General features: G+C 37.1%; 1 protein-coding gene across 1 annotated transcript in view; it reads right to left on the reverse strand.

Moving 5' to 3' along the window:
- Positions 1 to 17,035, reverse strand: part of LOC104616472 (mRNA-capping enzyme-like) — a gene marked incomplete at both ends in the record, with an annotated part of 64,671 nt that overhangs the window by 23,446 nt on the left and 24,190 nt on the right. The window contains one exon of the mRNA XM_010281497.1: positions 11,034 to 11,105. Within this exon, the coding sequence (XP_010279799.1) occupies positions 11,034 to 11,105 (72 nt within the window). The remainder of the gene's footprint in view (positions 1 to 11,033; positions 11,106 to 17,035) is intronic.

Below are 17,035 nucleotides of genomic sequence, written 5' to 3' on the forward strand. Positions count from 1 at the left end.
GTTATTAAATACAGGAAGATGGCAGGAATTGTTGAGATGGGTGTAAGAGGGTAACGGGATTTCTGCTGCACACCCTGCCTCAGTTCCCTCTCTCTCCGCATGGAGAAAGGTACCCCTGAGAGTAGAACCACCACCCTCCAGGTTTAAGTCTCCCTTCCCCTGCCTCTAAGGTTGACCTTGGGGCTACAGCTCAGTAAGTTCAGTGAGACTTACATGGAAAGTCCTTTACCTAGACGAATGCAGTAGAGATAACAAAATGGGGTATGTAGGTGCTAAATCCCATAAAAGTACTTTCTCTTAGAATTTGATATTTATCTGGCTTTTGCCCAATGCGGCTATAGTAAAAAGAAAAATAATGCCTGGGCCTGTGTACACAGCTGATAACTAGCTTTGGCCAGGATAAACTGAGAATATTTATTCTCCTCCTCCATGAGATATGGTTCAAAGTCTACCTGCCAGAAAAGCGCTCTCCATTTGCTTCCCCAGAGCAGCAACTTAGACATGAATAATTCAGTACATACGCGCATATACGTTCCATGCACGTCTTCAGTTATCGAGCCATAGCGGAACATATGTCACAACTGTCTTAGCTTTAATGATTTTGAGAGAAGAATAAAGAATAAGCTCAGGCTGATATTCTACCCTGTGTTTAACATTATTATTGACAATTCAAGGCACCCGCAGCTGACATCTGCATTTCCAACGAAAGCCCATTATTAGTTCTCCCATGTTCTGAAGACCAGGCAGTCTAATATTTTGCATTTTATATTAATGGTCTGGCACGTATTTCTTCTGACCGTGGTTTTATAGATGCTTCTATTTTTTTGCTACAAATAGCTTTTATATAAAAACAATCTGAAGGTGCCGTTTCATTCTCCAGATAAGATTATTACTATATTCAATCAACTAAAAGGTTTTTTTCATTTCCCATAAAGTTTTCTGTTTAAAACAGGATTAAAAGTGAAGTATTAGAGAAATTAAAAATTTTGTAAAATTATGACTCCTAAGTTTTTCATTTCTAAAAGGCAAAAGGCAAGACAACCATTATAATCTGAAAATACATTTTAAAATTTGTTTTTTCTAACTTTTATCACTCAAATATTCAAAACAGATATGGCAATAACAAGGAATTTAGCAGTTTCAAAATGGTTTCTAAAATTTATCTTGGCATCAATAAGGTACAGCACGTGAAATATTGTGTCAATTGTAACAATTCAACCAACTTGCTGCAGGAACATAATTACTATTTATATGTTGTCAGCTTATACAATGGAATATCGCTTTGATTTACCACAGAACAAAAATGGTTTGGGGAATCAGACCTATTAAAAAGATTGCTTAAGACATGTATTAAATTATTTGCATTTCCTTTAAAAAAAGAAATCACTGCAAATAAATTCAAATATCTATGAATCAACAAAGAAGTTTGTAGCCCATGCATAAACATCAAGGCCTAACAGAACATACAAATATAGCTCCACACTTTTTTTTTATTAGCAAACATACTTGAACAAAACAGCAGGACTGTCAAAACTGTGACTAAACAGATAAGAACAGAACAGAAAAAGTGGACTGTAATACAAACATTGCTTCCTTCCTCACTCTTCTGCTCCTTGGATTGCTCAAAACAGAATACAAGTTCAAGATAAAAAAAAACATAAAAACTTGTAAGTACAAGTGGATGACAAGTTTGCTTCACTGGTGTGAAGGTAATGGATGTAAGGCAGAATATTTACGAGCAGTTGAAGTGACTGAATTATGATTCTTACCATTGACGCTGTGCAATAAAGAGGCAGATTTATGGAAACAGGGCATCTACCATAGACGAACACCTAAGCCCGCTCGTTTGAAAACAAAGCTCCAGTTAGGCACCGAAAGCTTCATAGCTGCTATTTTGGGAGCACAGATAACTCATTCCAATTCATTGTTTGATTGCATGTACAGTGGCTTCATTTAGGACCTTTATAATCCTTATAAATCCTTCTGAGCCTTCAAAAACATAACTCAGTAAGAGGATTTTACTGGGATGTAAATGATTAAAACCAAAAGGAATTATGTTCTGTCTAGACTGGCTGCCTCCCCTCAAGTAATCTGAGGAGTAGGTGAACTTCCCATTTTTAATTACAGAAATAAAACTCATAATTCTCATAACACGTAACTGGAAAATAGATTTGCCATCATCATTGGATATTTACACACAAAAAGATTGCATATGGTTCTCCAAGGGGAATATAAATGATTTATTTTGCACTGAATTTAGGCTATCTGCAAAGTAAAATACTGAACACGGGGCTTTACCGTTTTTCGTTTTTCCAACTCTTTTTCCTAGTGCTGCTGTTGAACATCATACGGAGGCATCCTCACCTTAATTGCAACAGATACTAGATGGTCCAGCTGATATTTTCTCTTTCTGCTTCTACTCTCCTCACACTCTCTTCCTTTCTACCAGCCATTCAGTGACTCTTCATAAGAATAGTTATTGCTGGGTTTTTACAGGGCTGTCTTTATGACAAAGAATTATCACTCCAGTGAATTAAAGAACCGTGGGAAAATTCCTACATCTGAAAGACATTCAGGACATTTCATACTTGAAAAGATTGTGGCACTGATTTTTTCAGTATATAAATCACTTATAGTATTTAAAATAAGACTGCCTACTACAGTAAGTAAAAAGTCTCCTAAAAAAACAGAAAAGAAAAAAAAAAAAAGCACAACTATCAGCACTGATTCACAAATGCTATCTTAGAAAGGGAACCACCTACCTTTCCTAAGCCATGATAGAACTAAAAATTATTTTAATCTTCTTGTAAATACATTTTATACTCCTGAAGACTTGTAAAAGATCTATAATTTCAGAACCCAATCTGTCTTTAAGAGATCTAGTTCATCATGTGCACAGTTAGCTTATGAGTAGGAAATACTAATTACTATTACAGTCATTTCAAAAGACAATGAGTATTTTTCTTCATATTTCCTTTAAATAAGAGAAATATTCTATAAAGGATGAAAACATGGCCTTCACAGTCTCTCCTAGACCATAACAGTCACTCAGGTTATTCAAACATATTAGCCATGGAAAAGAAAATATTAGAGAGGTCCTGCTTTCACCTTCATGAAACCTATCCTGAATTATATAGTTATTTTAGATTTGGTACATCCTTCTAATTAACTGTGTTTTTTTTTTTTAGTTCTTTTCCCTTAGAAACAAAGAAAAGGTGGGAAGGCAAGAGACAGGGAGAAAGCTGAAAATATGAAATATTATGGCTAGATTATATGTAGAAAATCAGGAATTAAAACTAAGTTTGGGAAATAAGACATGACAACATTCAAACACACTCCCACTGCTTCCATATGATATCCCCCCCAAACCATTCTCTATTTTGCTTACAGTTTTTCCTGTTTTGAAATATACTGGACAAAAAAAGACCTGTGTTAGACTTCATTCCCAGTACTTAGGAAATTGGACATGATAATGCAACTGGAAAACCTGCCCCACTGTAAAGTTTTTCTCACTTTCCACTTCAGTTGTGATCACTGCCAGATTCCTGAGAGATGTGAATATGTGCCTAAACTTGGCTGTTCCTATGGGAATGACTGTTATAAACTGCAAGCTGAGGGACACAGTTTTTCTATTTAATCATATGTTACAATTCCTAGTACAACAAGAAGATAATAAAAAGCGAGAGTTTTTTAGGGCTAAAACTGAGAGGCAGAAAACTGTTTAGTAAAAATACTGAGAAAGGCTCTTTAAAGAGACCTTCTAAGAACAAAAAGTTTGTGGACTTTATTCTCTGAATTGTATAAGGTCTGAAATATTTCAGAGTTATTTTCATTTACAATGCAATTTAAGCTTTCAGCTCTCTGTATTTTTTCTATCAAGTTTCATAGTTTGCTGAAAAGTGTCACATCAGAGTAAGCTAGTAAGAGTAAACCTACAGGATTTGAACACCTGAAAAATATAAAGGATTTAATAACATGGCAACTTCTAAAGCTGCTCTTGGAAAACTACTTGTCTCTGTATTTCTCTCCCAGGAGCAATACTTTATACTTCTTCCCCTGACGATTATACTAGTGATGATCTGCCATTCAAAAAGGTTCTCATGAGACATGCTTCATGTTAAGGTATGGAAACACACACCTTTGGGGGATAAAACAAGACATGACAAAATTTAATATGCTCCCTTGGCTTTTATATAATATTCCATTAAGCATTCTTTATTTTGGCAAATGCGGAAAACAAACCACCTTCACCTGTGATCCATAGTGCCCTCTGGGTTGGGAAAAAGGGATCTAACTCAGAGATGCAAGGAAAAGGAAGAAATCAAATGTATTTTTCAAACAATCTAACCAGCAAGTAAAACAGTCAACCTTCAAACTAATTACAACACTAAAGAATGTTCCCCAACAACAAGCAACTTATTAGGTAAAAAATATAAAATGAAGAACATGAAAACACCAAAGATATCCTGGTCAGCATGTACTAGTTACCACTCTTCAGCAATAACTTTTTTTTTGTAGGCATCATAGCAAAAGAGAGTTTTAAAAAGACAGATGCAAGAATGCCTAAAAATGCTACTTTTCAGTTGCATATGCACTTTATTCATGCACAATAAGCAACAGGGAAGAAAATACAAATTATCCATTTGGAAGTTTACAGAATAGGTAAGGAGATCTGCAAATTTTGCTGCTCTGACATACAAGTCAGGTTTTCAATGATGAATAAAAGATCATCAATAGGGAAGGTGAATAAGGCAGGAAAGACTTTGAAAAAGACGACTAGCTAAGATGTTCTTCTGTCCATCCATCTCCACAGACCCTAAAGCTTCTGCCACATCACTCCCTTACTGTGTTGATTCTTCAACTTATGGGCTCTCCTAGCCCACCATTTGTTGCCCTCACTATTCTGCAATGCTACTCTATTCATATAGCCTAAAGAATACTAAAACATATTAACTGGCCAAGTTGTCCCTGCTCTCAGTAAATTACATTACAAATATGGGAGGAGGAGGAGAAAGCAGTGGTGCTAGCAGTTGTGTAACCTCACAAATTCAAACCAGGGATTTGGAAATAGTGGAGAGGCTCTGGAATTAAGGTGTCAGAGCAGCACAGCTACAAGCAATCTTAATGCATCTCTCCCAGTGTGCCACCAGAAAGCAAAGCAAGACACAACTCAGTAGATGCTCTGTATTTCATTTGACTGACACCTCTTAGCCCTGATAGAATGAAGTTACATATACAGATTTTGAGAACATAACACACAGTAAGAGTACTGTTACAAACATTCACGGGCTTATTAGGCATGTCTCAGCAAGAAATAATAGAAAGGGTGTAAGAGTAAACACATGCACGGCATCCTTGTTTTCCAGGGCACTATTAGGAACAAAAACATTCTAAATCTGTATTTTGAAGTGGTACTATTTGAGATATAACCTCAGAATTAAAAGTAAGAGCGGAAGGGTCACTGGTAGCCAGATGCATTTGTAAACGGAAACAATGGAATTAAATGCTTGCATCTCTGAATTGTGCCCTCAAAATTTTCATGGTACATTTTTACAATAAGTTAATAGTCTAATAATGAGAGACAGCATGTACTGTGAGCTTTACATAATTTAAAATGAGGTTTGTAACAGAAACGTCAGACATGATAATATTTTACAGGGATTTAAAACAAAAAAATTTCATGCATGAATTCAGTGAGAACATTTCAGTGGGTAGGATTTATTACCAGCATAGTTTTTTACCATGACAAATTTTATTTAATAGCTACAGCATTGTTATGCATAATGACAAAGAAAGAAATCTTGATCTTGACTTAAATTAAGATTAAGATTATGCACAGAGTATTAGGAAATTTCATCAAAATTTTATCTCCTTTCTAAACACTAAAATAATTATTCTTTTTAAAGCATTCAGTCTATTCTTACCATTGTGATCTGGTCTTATGAAAATCTGGCTAGTTTAAATTTTTAAAGGCCAGGGTTAGAAAGGAAAACGAAAGTACCATTCATTTTCAGTGTCTTTGCTAAGAATGCATTCATTAGATCCTATATTATGCCAGTGTTACTTTTTATTACTTAAGGAAAAAAATAGTTGCTTAAGTTTAGTGTCTATACACCTATATGCAGCTACTGAATATGATCTAAGAAAAAGACTGTCAAAACAAGGTTGCTCAGGAAAAGCTGTCTTAAAGATGACTGGAGAATAAAGATATGTTCTTTTGTGGATTGTTCCTGATAAATAGGGATTTGGATTTACTTGTATTTGCTTCTGGGACTGTTAATTATTCTATTGCCAGCTTCCTCTGTTACACTTGAATTACCCACCAAATTTGAACTTTTTATTCACTATTCAAGTGAAGGAGGTAATGCCATACAGTTAGAGTTGTTATAATACAACTCTGCTACATACAGACATAGGAAACTGAAAAGTAACAAGCATTGCAAGGATTTAGCTCTGTACTCATCAAGACTAAACACTGTAAGGAATTAGCCCTTTATGTTCAGAGGAATATGAAAAATGCAGATTTTATGTGGGCAGAGCACACACACAACCAGTGACATAAATGTGCACAAAAAAATCCCTCAATTAAAATTTTAAAAGCCAACTATTACAGGAGCTTGACCACTACAAATCAACAGGCCCTGGCAATATCCACTCGAGGGTGTTAAGACAGCTAGTTGATGTCATTGAGAGACCGCTCTCCATAATCTGAGAAGTCATGGAGATCAGGGGACATGCCAGAAGACTGGAAGAAGGCTAGTGTCACCCCCCATCTACAAGAAGGGCTTAAAGGAGGATCCAGAAAATGATAGGCTCATCAGTCTTACTTCAGTCCCTGGGAAAGTTACGGAATGAATCCTCCTGGGGGCTATCACAAGTCAAATGAAGCACATGATTGGGAAAAGCCAGCACGGATTCACCAAGGGCAAATTGTGGTCGACAAACCTGATCGCCTTCTACAACAAAGTAACCTGCTTGGTTGATGTGGGGCGAGCGGTGGACATTGTCTACCTGGATTTCTCCAAGACTTTTGATACTGTTTCCCACAGCCTCCTCCTAGAGAAATCGATGCCTTACGGTCTAGACAAGTGGTCTGTGCAGTGGGTGGGGATCTGTCTGACAGGCCACACCCAGAGGGTGGTAGTAAATAGCTCCTTTTCAAACGGGCAACCTGTCACAAGTGGGGTCCCCCAGGGACTGATATTGGGCCCAATGCTCTTTAATATCTTCACAAGTGAGCTGAACGACGGGATCAAGTGTACCCTGATGAAGTCTGCCAATGACACCAAACTGCGTGGGCAAGCGGACACTTCAGAAGGGAAAGCCACCCTGCAGGACAACGTGGATAGGCTGAAAGAGTGGGCTAACAAGAACCTTACGAAGTTTAATTATGACAAACATAAAGTCTTGCACCTGGGAAGCATAATCCAGGAGTGCAGCATAGGCTGGAATCTACCCAGCTGGTGAGCAGCTCTGTGGAAAGCAACTTGGGGCTCCTAGTGGACAACAAGCTCAATATGAGCCAACAGGGTGCTGCTGCGGCAAAGAAAGCCAACAGAATGCTGGGTTGCATCAATAAGGGCATCACCAGCAGAGATAAAGAAGTCATTACCTCACTCTACTCAGTGTTTGTCAGGCCACACCTGGAATAGTGTGTTCAGTTTTGGTCCCCGCTATGCAAAAAAAGATGTGGACACGCTGGAGAGGATCCACAGAAGGGCCACAAAGATGATCAAAGGACCAGGAGGCCTGCCATATGAGGAAAGGCTGGGATTGTTCAGGCTTGAGAAAACAAGGCTGACAGGAGACCTTATCACCATGTTCCAGTATTTAAAGGGTGACTACAGAGAAGATGGACACTCCCTTTTACAAGTCGTCACATGGAAAAGACAAGGGATAATGTGTACAAGTTACTCCTGGGGACATTCCGATTGGACACAAGAGGAAAGTTTTTCACAATGAGAACAATCCGCCATTGGAATCTCCCCAAGGAAGTGGAGTATTCTCCAACATTGGACACTTTTAAGATTCAGCTGGACAGGGTGCTGGACCATCTTGTCTAGACCATGATTTGCCAAGAAAGGTTGGACTAGATGATCCTTGAGGTCCCTTCAACGTGGTATTCTATGATTCTATTAATTAAATACATGCATTTTTAAGAAATAATTTGTCATTTTTCAATGAGAATGTTTTGGTTTTAAACAGGGCTAATGCTTTGTGTAATTATTTGATTTGAAGCTCTGCTAGGAAAATTTACACAAGGCTAACTTACACAACTTAAAAAGGAACTTATCCTTTCTTGCCAATTACAAGTTCTCAATAAATTTACCTCTCTTGGTGATAAAATTCTGTTGATCATTTTTTGCCAAGTCAAAAATCCTCTGATGCCCATTTTTATAATTAAGTTTCTAAAATTAACCTAAAAAACACTGTGATTTTTCATCTTTGTAGCATGACCATTGCTAATGACTTTGTGCAGCTGAAGCCCTGCTTGTACTCATACTGATAACATTATCTTAATTTGTCCTCGACATTAAAATAGTACTACATAGTAACTGTTAATCTCCTCTCTCTCATTCCCAATGCATTTAAACAAACAAACAAAACCAAACAAGCTTTAAAGCATTTACAGTCCTGCACAAAAGCAGATTTTTTCCCAAACCTGAACAATCCTCTGTAAACCCTCTGATCATTTTTCCTGTTTGCCAAGTGGGATTCTTCATGTTAAGTGTGGACACTTTGCTACAAATCAGTTTCCTCCCCTTCCACCCCAAAAAATGTTTCACCCAAATAATTATGACTTTCAGAAAGTATTATTTTACTAGGACAGTATACGCACAGCCCAAACTAAGGGAGGAAGGAGATTATACAATTCTTACCTTATATTTATTTTTCAAACAAAGAATAACAGCAGTGAATGGCAGGTTAGACACAAAGTGAGAGCAGAGACGAGGTAAATAAACACAGAATCACAGGCGGAGAAACAAGTAAGAAAATGTAAAGGAAGAAAGAGAACCCAGGAATGGTTTTAGAAGACTGTATTTTTCAGAAGTCTACAAGGAATTTTTGCATACAGAAAAGTCCTAATCATAGGAGGAATCCAGGAAACTAAACATCTGCTCTTCAGAAATGGTTTAAGAAAAGCTCATCAAGATGCATAACTAAAATGAGTTAACAAAAAGCTTCTATTCCTAATCTGACATGTATTCCCCACAAACTATTACTTTTAAAGCAGCTGTCCTAAGTCACAGGATGACTACACTTCCAAGAATACCAAAGTCATTTTTGGTGACTATTACCATGCCTACATTTGTAACTCCCACTTACGGTGAGTGGCTTACTCAAGCTGAGTATTATCTTACTCAAGTCTGGAAAATCAACAGTCGTTTAGGAAGTCTGAAATGCACTGTAGTTTAGTAGTATTGCTTCAGTGCTCCTAATGGGACAAACAATAATTTTGTTTTTCCAGAAGCATTAACAGATACTAGAATGTTTTTCCACAGACTATTTAGTCACAGGTCTAGTGACTAAATTTAACATGTTTCTGCGGTTTAACTACAGTAGGTAGCTAAACACCATGCAGCCGCTCACTCACTCCCTCTAGAATGGGATAGGGGGAGGGAATCAAAAAGGTAAAAGTGGGAAGACTCATGGGTTGAGATAAAGACACTTTAACAGGTAAAGCAAAAGCTGCACATGCAAACAAAGCAAAACAAGGAATTAATTCACCGTTTCCCATCTGCAGGCAGCTGTTCAGCCATCTCCAGGAAAGCAGGGCTCCATCATGCATAACAATTACTTGGGAAAACAAATGCCATCACTCCGAACATCCCCCCTTCCTCCTTCTTCCCCCAGCTTTATATGCTGAGCATGACATCATATGGTATGGAATAAGCCTTTGGTCAGTTGGGATCAGGTGTCCCAGCCATGTCCCCTCTCAGCTTCTTGTGCACCAGCCTTCTCGCTGGTGGGGCAGTGTGAGAATCAGAAAAGGGCTTGAAGCTGTGTAAGCACTGCTCAAGAACAACTAAAACATCCCTGTGTTATCAGCACTGTTCTGGTCACAAATCCAAAACACAGTACCATATGAGCTACTATGAAGAAAATTAACTCTATCCCAACCAAAACCAGTATGCACTTTCTATTTTCACAAAATTATTTTAAATAGTTTAAAAGATATACATACGGTTAAATTGATCCTTCCTGAAGGACATTTTCTCTTTCTTAAACATAACAGAAAAATCACTAGAAAATTTATTTAACAATAAGGGCTAACAAGTGGAACACGTCAAGGTTAGTTGTTCAAATAAGCTTCAGTAGGACACCCTGCCATAAGACCCTTGACTAACTTCCATATGTATCATAAGTTTTGGGAGAAAAATACAACTAATTAAAAAAAACAACTATAAAAGATAACATACAAGAGCCCTTTGGTGATGTCCAAACCTTTACCATATTTGAAAGCTGCTTTAAAGAAAATATGTTTCTCTTTTTCTGTACTGTTTAACAGCTCGCTCTTGTGACCACAAATTCCTAGCTGTCAACAAAGACTTCTCCTTTTCCGTAACATATACAACATATTCCTTTGTTACGTATTTGCACTACAGCCAGTGTAAACAGAACAGCCTGCTGTTGAGGACTTAACAGAGGACCAGTGGCCTGGAGCAGCCTAACAAGGAGCGCTGTGATACTCTGGCAACAAATACACCACTTACAGGCTAACTTCTCCATCCCTTCTCAATTTCATTGCCTAAATAGTTCAAACGTGCTCTAGACATGGGAAATTTTCCAACAGTGTTTAGCAGACACTTTCAAACTGCCATCTTTTCTTGAGCAGGTGGAAATAAATCAACACCTATTATAAGGCTGCTTTCAATCTTAATCCTGGTGCATTGCTTGTTATCGAGCTACAAAATACTCAAACATTTTTGGTATTTAAATTTACACTGAAGCTCTTACGTATACAAATAAGATTAAAATAGAAATGAGAATCAATAACTAATGATAAAAGCAATAAAACCAAAAGTACTTACATTAAACTTAATAATGTCATATATCAAGTACCGAGGGACAACCTGTCCATTAACCTTGTCGATGATCATTTCCTTAAAAGAAAAGAGATGACATTTGCATTTATTTCATCAATATAGAAGAACGTCAACACATTTATACTTCATGCACATACCTGTAACCGTGACACAATCAAACACTGGCCACTTTTTATTATCAAAAAGATTTTACAATAGGTCAAGATTACAAAAAACGATTACTATGGTCCTAAATGCCTCTCATGAAGCACTCAGTAAGAAGCCAGGAAGCTGTACTAAGGCTCCACATTCCGATATGCAACATTTATACATTAGTTACCCCACAGCTTTCAAAATGACTACCCTTCTTGAGTGAATAATGAGTTTTCAGAAACCTCAGTAAGAACTATAATCCCAAGTCAACCAAGCACTTTTGGAAATCTCGCCTACAATAAGAAGTACAACAGCAAAGAAGTAAAGAACAAGCATTAAAATCCGTTTTCTATGCTCAGGTTGGATCTTTTCACATTAACAGCATCCTAGGTAGCTGTAATTTGCTTGAATGTTGCATTGTGACTAAACAGTAGGGTTCCCTCAAACACAAATACCACAGATACTATCTGCATCACATGAAATTAGTTAACATTCAATATACACTGGTAAACAATCTTGAAAATAGGTCAGCTAGAAGAAAAACTATTAACAATCAACATCCAAACACGAAAGTGTTTCCTGAACCCAGTGGTACATACAAAAATATATACATCTTACATGCTGGTGCTTACATTTGTAAGTCAGGCTTCCTACGACATGAATTAGACATAGTTCGTTAGTTTGATAAATTAATAAAAATATTTAGTTTCATATAAATTAGTCATGATTGAAAATGGTAACAGTCATCCAACTGGCAGATCTTTGTCAGAGACAACTTTGAAATATTAACTTCTCTAAATGCAATCAATCTTCTCCCTGTCCCCCTCTCCCTGCCCAATTCTTGGCTACTTAGTTGTATCAGCTAAGGATGTTTTGCTGTCAATATCAAGTTAAAATTCCAAATTCATACATGCAAGATAAAACAATTGGAAAAGGTGAAAATATTTCACTATAGCGTGATGAAAACAAAATTGTGAGCTGAAGAATTACTGCAAAAGAGAAGCTTTTTGGACATCAACTCAAATTAATCTTGCTTAGTTTGTTTCTTGCTAGGTCAGTAGCATTTTTACCTTCTACAACCTTTTAACTTCTCTTGGAATCCATAACTTCTACGAAGTAAACTCAAACAAGAGTCTCAATGCAAGATTGATTTTCAGTCTGTACACGTACCAAGCTTCTTGAATTGTATCTAGTGTTTAATCACATTTGGTTTTGAAAAATAAGCAAGCAGTTGTAAAAACATTGATTTGTTTTAAAGCAAACACAAAGCTTGAAGCATTTAAAACTAAACTAGAAGACATGAACCTCTTGTTCTCAAAAAACCTATAAGCTGCCTACTTAATATTTTGGAATCTCATCTTCTGTGAACCCAACACTGAGATGGAGATTGGGCTTTCACTGACAAATGCAGTGTTCACAGGTGTTGTGAATGACTACCTGAAGTGACCTTACACATCTTGCCAGATCTTTAAAAAAAAATTAAAAAAAAAAAAAATTCAAGAAGTGAAAAATATTCCTTTGTAACATTACAATACCTTATTCTTAACTTTAAATACCATTTAGTCACAGGTACTCTCAAATAACATTTGCAAATAGTCTACATAGAAGTGATCTAACAAAACGCCATTCTATTATTTTCCAACGTTTAGGTAAGACAACAGTGAGCTATCAAAGCAACAGCAGATGCAATACTGTAATGCCTTCTTTGACAGTAAGTTTTATAACTAATCACAAGAACAGATAGAGTAGGTACATCCTAAGAGGGAAAGAAGGCATGATGTTCAAGCCTGGAAGAGTGTGTAAAGATAAAATGCAAGGGGGAAGGGAAAAAAAAAAAAAGAAAAAACCCATCTGGAATTCCTGATAGTTATCAGGTGAAATGAATTAACAAAGTAAAACTGAAACAAAAGAACACTACCATATTTCTTCACAGTTTCAATTACATTACAAGGTGAAACAAATTTTTAAAATACATTTAATTGAACATATATTTAAGGTTTAAGGACTCAATTCCTCAGCGTGCATACTCAGAGCCTCAGTTTTGATGCAAAGCTAGCATTTGTATGCAAAACTCTGAAAACTTTTTGACACCTGGTATTACAACATTTTATGCCTAATTTTCAGGATCTGAACCTCTGGATATTCAGTTTAAGAAGAATTACAAAATACAGCCAAGAGGACCACGAATGATTTTTATACCTTCTCTGGAATGTTCAGTTTTAACATAGAATTCATTTTATAAAGAAACTTCTTCTCTACTTCAGACATGTATAAGTCTTTTTGACTCTATTACTGGTCAAACTAGCCTCTTTCTTCACAGCCTCACTTCTTTTCTTCCTCTCCTGCCTCTTGTTCTCTTTTCACATCCTGACTGAAATCCCAGCTACCAGAGCAAATAAACAAATATGCCTTAGCAGTAGAGATGACAAATTCCTGTGCTGCTCATCTCCATCACAACAGCAACAACATTGACTGCTCCATTAGTTACACCAATACAACTGTCATAAGGCAAAAGCTGTAAAGTGATCATAAGAATGATTCAGATTAGAAATACTCTAACACATCATTATTTAACAGTCTGATTTCAGAATCTTCCTTGAAATTATGAGAATTGAAAAATACCTCAGGGAACAGACCTCAAAGACTAGTTCATAGACTGCAGAAAAAATGTAGTATTTGAGAAACCAATCACATTCTAACTCACTCATTCTGATCTGAGTAATAACCTGATACCATAAGGCTATATTTACGCCAATTTTTAAAAAAACTAAAAACTTAAAACCTAAAATCACTCACATGACATGATAATAGAATAAAAAGTATCCATAAGATGTACCTGCATCCATGCATTTCCTTTTACAGACCCCATGTAGATTTACAGCCACGGTTGTGTGTTTTATAATTACCACTGCTAGTAAGTATGATTTTTACCACTTATCCATTAGCTTCTAGTTTAGGTATTAGCTTAATCTGCAGGCTTGCAGAACAAGGTCCATGGCCAGTTTCTCCAATGCAATCTGGCAAAACTGTGCTGGTGTTAAATGTCCTTTTCTTAATCTTCTGAAGCTGCAGAACATAGTCTTACAGCTTATTAGAAACAGTAACTGTGCTAAGCACTTTTATCTGGACAAGTACCAGAAGAACAATGCTGGACCGACAGCTCATGGACTTTTTCTTTTTCCTTGAATCACATATCTAACAAGCAAGTTGGACTTAAAATAATCCAAAATTTAATCACAAAGCAAAGGATCTCATTTTACCGGCCACTTGCAGAATCTATTTTTCTTGACACAGAGTATGGAATCAGACTTAATCACACATCAGTTTATTGTTCCTTTTTATTCCTCCATTGCCTTGCCTTTCCTTTGTCCGTTTACCTTCAACACAATTCTAGCCATTGCTGTATTTCAGGAATTAAAAGACAGTGCCTTTTTTTATTATTATTATTTTGCACAAAGTGCCAGCTTTGCAAACTCAGAAAGTTTTAAGTTATGCCATTTCTGAGAGACCTTACAAGTAAGTGAGGTCTGTACTGATACAAAAACATAAATCTATCTCAATTTCACTCTCTACTTTTGGTGTCCTTGGCCATCCTAAGTCTTCAAGTGTGAGCTATATTTTATATACAAATAAAACAAAATATACACAAAATTGTATTAAAATTGTAAAAATTATGTAAAACCTAAGAATGCCTCGGCACTTTCTGCTCAACTGTTCCCAAGCTAAGCAGTTCCAGACCTAAGAAAGTTCCTGAAAATAACTAATTAGTTTTCTTGCATGACAGCCAAAACACTTGAACAAAAATCTATGCATTCCCTCAGATAGCAGTATGGATGCAAATCGCTTGGCTTCTAAAGGAATACTTCATATTACACAAGTGACCTGTAGGTAATACTCAAATTAGCTTTAATAAGCTTTGTAGAAAACTTTCTTCCATTGCAGGAGAACAATCACAACTGAAGAGCTGGAGATGAGCATATGGAATATTGCAGGAGATCTCACATCACCCAAGACATAACTGATCATAGTAAGAACTGTTTGCGAGTAATTTCAGCCTGAAGTGAACCATAAATGCATTTGAAATTCTCAAAGACAACCACATGAAAGGCTTACACCAGAAGCCTTAAAGCAAGTTAATAGATCACTGAATTCACAGAAACTACCTTTATGAAAGTTTTATATACACTGTCATTCTAAATAAAGTTAGGGGAAACTACTTAATCTTTTGTATTCTCAAGACAAGTAGTTGTTTTGCTGCATGGCACCGATATCTCTCTTTTATCTTTCCTTCTTTCTCATACTTTTTAAGATTACTGTAAAGCAATGCAAATCAGGACCTCATTCTATACTTCCATTCTCTGAAAGAGAGAAACCTACTTCAAGGGCAATAAGTATGAACTACTTCAACCTCTAATTAAAGAATTAACTTCAACAGCCCATCAGCACTAATTAGAAAAATATGTTAATACAAAAATAAAAAAGCCTTTCCCCACCCCCCCAGGGATCTAAAAAAAAAAAAAAAAAAAAAAAAAGAGAAAGAAATCATGCATATATCCAGAGTAAAGGAACAGTCATGGAAATTATCATTTGTCACCAACATTAAACAAATACTCAATTACAAAGTTAAACGGTTCTGATGCTTCAGATAATAGGCACATTTCCTCTCAACAGGTTTGCAAATAAATTTCAACTGAAAAGAAAAATATTCCATCAACAACCTTTTTTTTTTTTAACTGACCATACCTAAATAAATATTGAAATCCATACTATGGAAAGTATTTATCCATTGAATGGTTTTAGTTTTATCTCAAGGTACTTCATTCAATGAATACTTGTTCATTTAATGTCATTTTGCTTTCCATGTCATGAAAAAACTAGGAGAGGGTGGAAATCACAGCAAGACTAACTTTATGCCAATAAAGTGAAATAATGAAATGCACTATAATTGTCAAAATTTTACAAAACAACAAATTAAGTGAAGTTATAGATCATGTCTTGGGTAACTGAAAAAAATTCATTTATTTTTAAGTGACTTAAAACTATAAATCTGGGAAACACAACACACCAGATCAGGGCCCCTCTCCCATGCCCCACAGTCATACTTATGTGCATCCCTGTCTTCCACCATGTACATATCATAAGTTGATCTGCTGGAGGGTAGGAAGGCTCTACAGAGGGATCTTGACAGGCTGGATCAATGGGCCGAGGCCAATTGTACGAGGTTTAATAAGGCCAAGTGCCAGGTCCTGCACTTTGGCCACAACAACGCCATGCAACGCTACAGGCTTGGGGAGGACTGGCTGGAGAGCTGCCCGGAGGAAAGAGACCTGGGGGTGCTGGTTGACAGTCGGCTGAACATGAGTCAGCAGTGTGCCCAGGTGGCCAAGAAGGCCAACAGCATCCTGGCCTGTATCAGGAATAGTGTGGCCAGCAGGAGTAGGGAAGGGATTGTACCCCTGTACTCGGCACTGGTGAGGCCACGCCTCGAATCCTGTGTTCAGTTTTGGGTCCCACACTACCAGAAGGACATTGAGGTGCTGGAGCGTGTCCAGAGAAGGGCAATGAAGCTGGTGAGGGGTCTAGAGCACAAGTCTTATGAGGAGCAGCTGAGGGAACTGGGGTTGTTTATCCTGGAGAAGAGGAGGCTGAGGGGAGACCTTATTACTCTCTACAACTACCTGAAAGGAGGCTGTAGCAAGGCGCATGTCAGTCTCTTCTCCCAAGAAGTAAGTGACAGGCAAGAAGAAACAGCCTCAAGTTGCCCCAGCAGAGGTTTAGATTGGGTATTAGGAAAAACTTCTTCACCGAAAGGGTTGTCAAGCATTGGAATAGGCTGGGCCGGGGGGGGGTGGGTT

The sequence above is a fragment of the Phaethon lepturus genome, unplaced genomic scaffold (assembly GCF_000687285.1).
Source record: "Phaethon lepturus isolate BGI_N335 unplaced genomic scaffold, ASM68728v1 scaffold14352, whole genome shotgun sequence".
NCBI classification, from domain to species: domain Eukaryota; kingdom Metazoa; phylum Chordata; class Aves; order Phaethontiformes; family Phaethontidae; genus Phaethon; species Phaethon lepturus.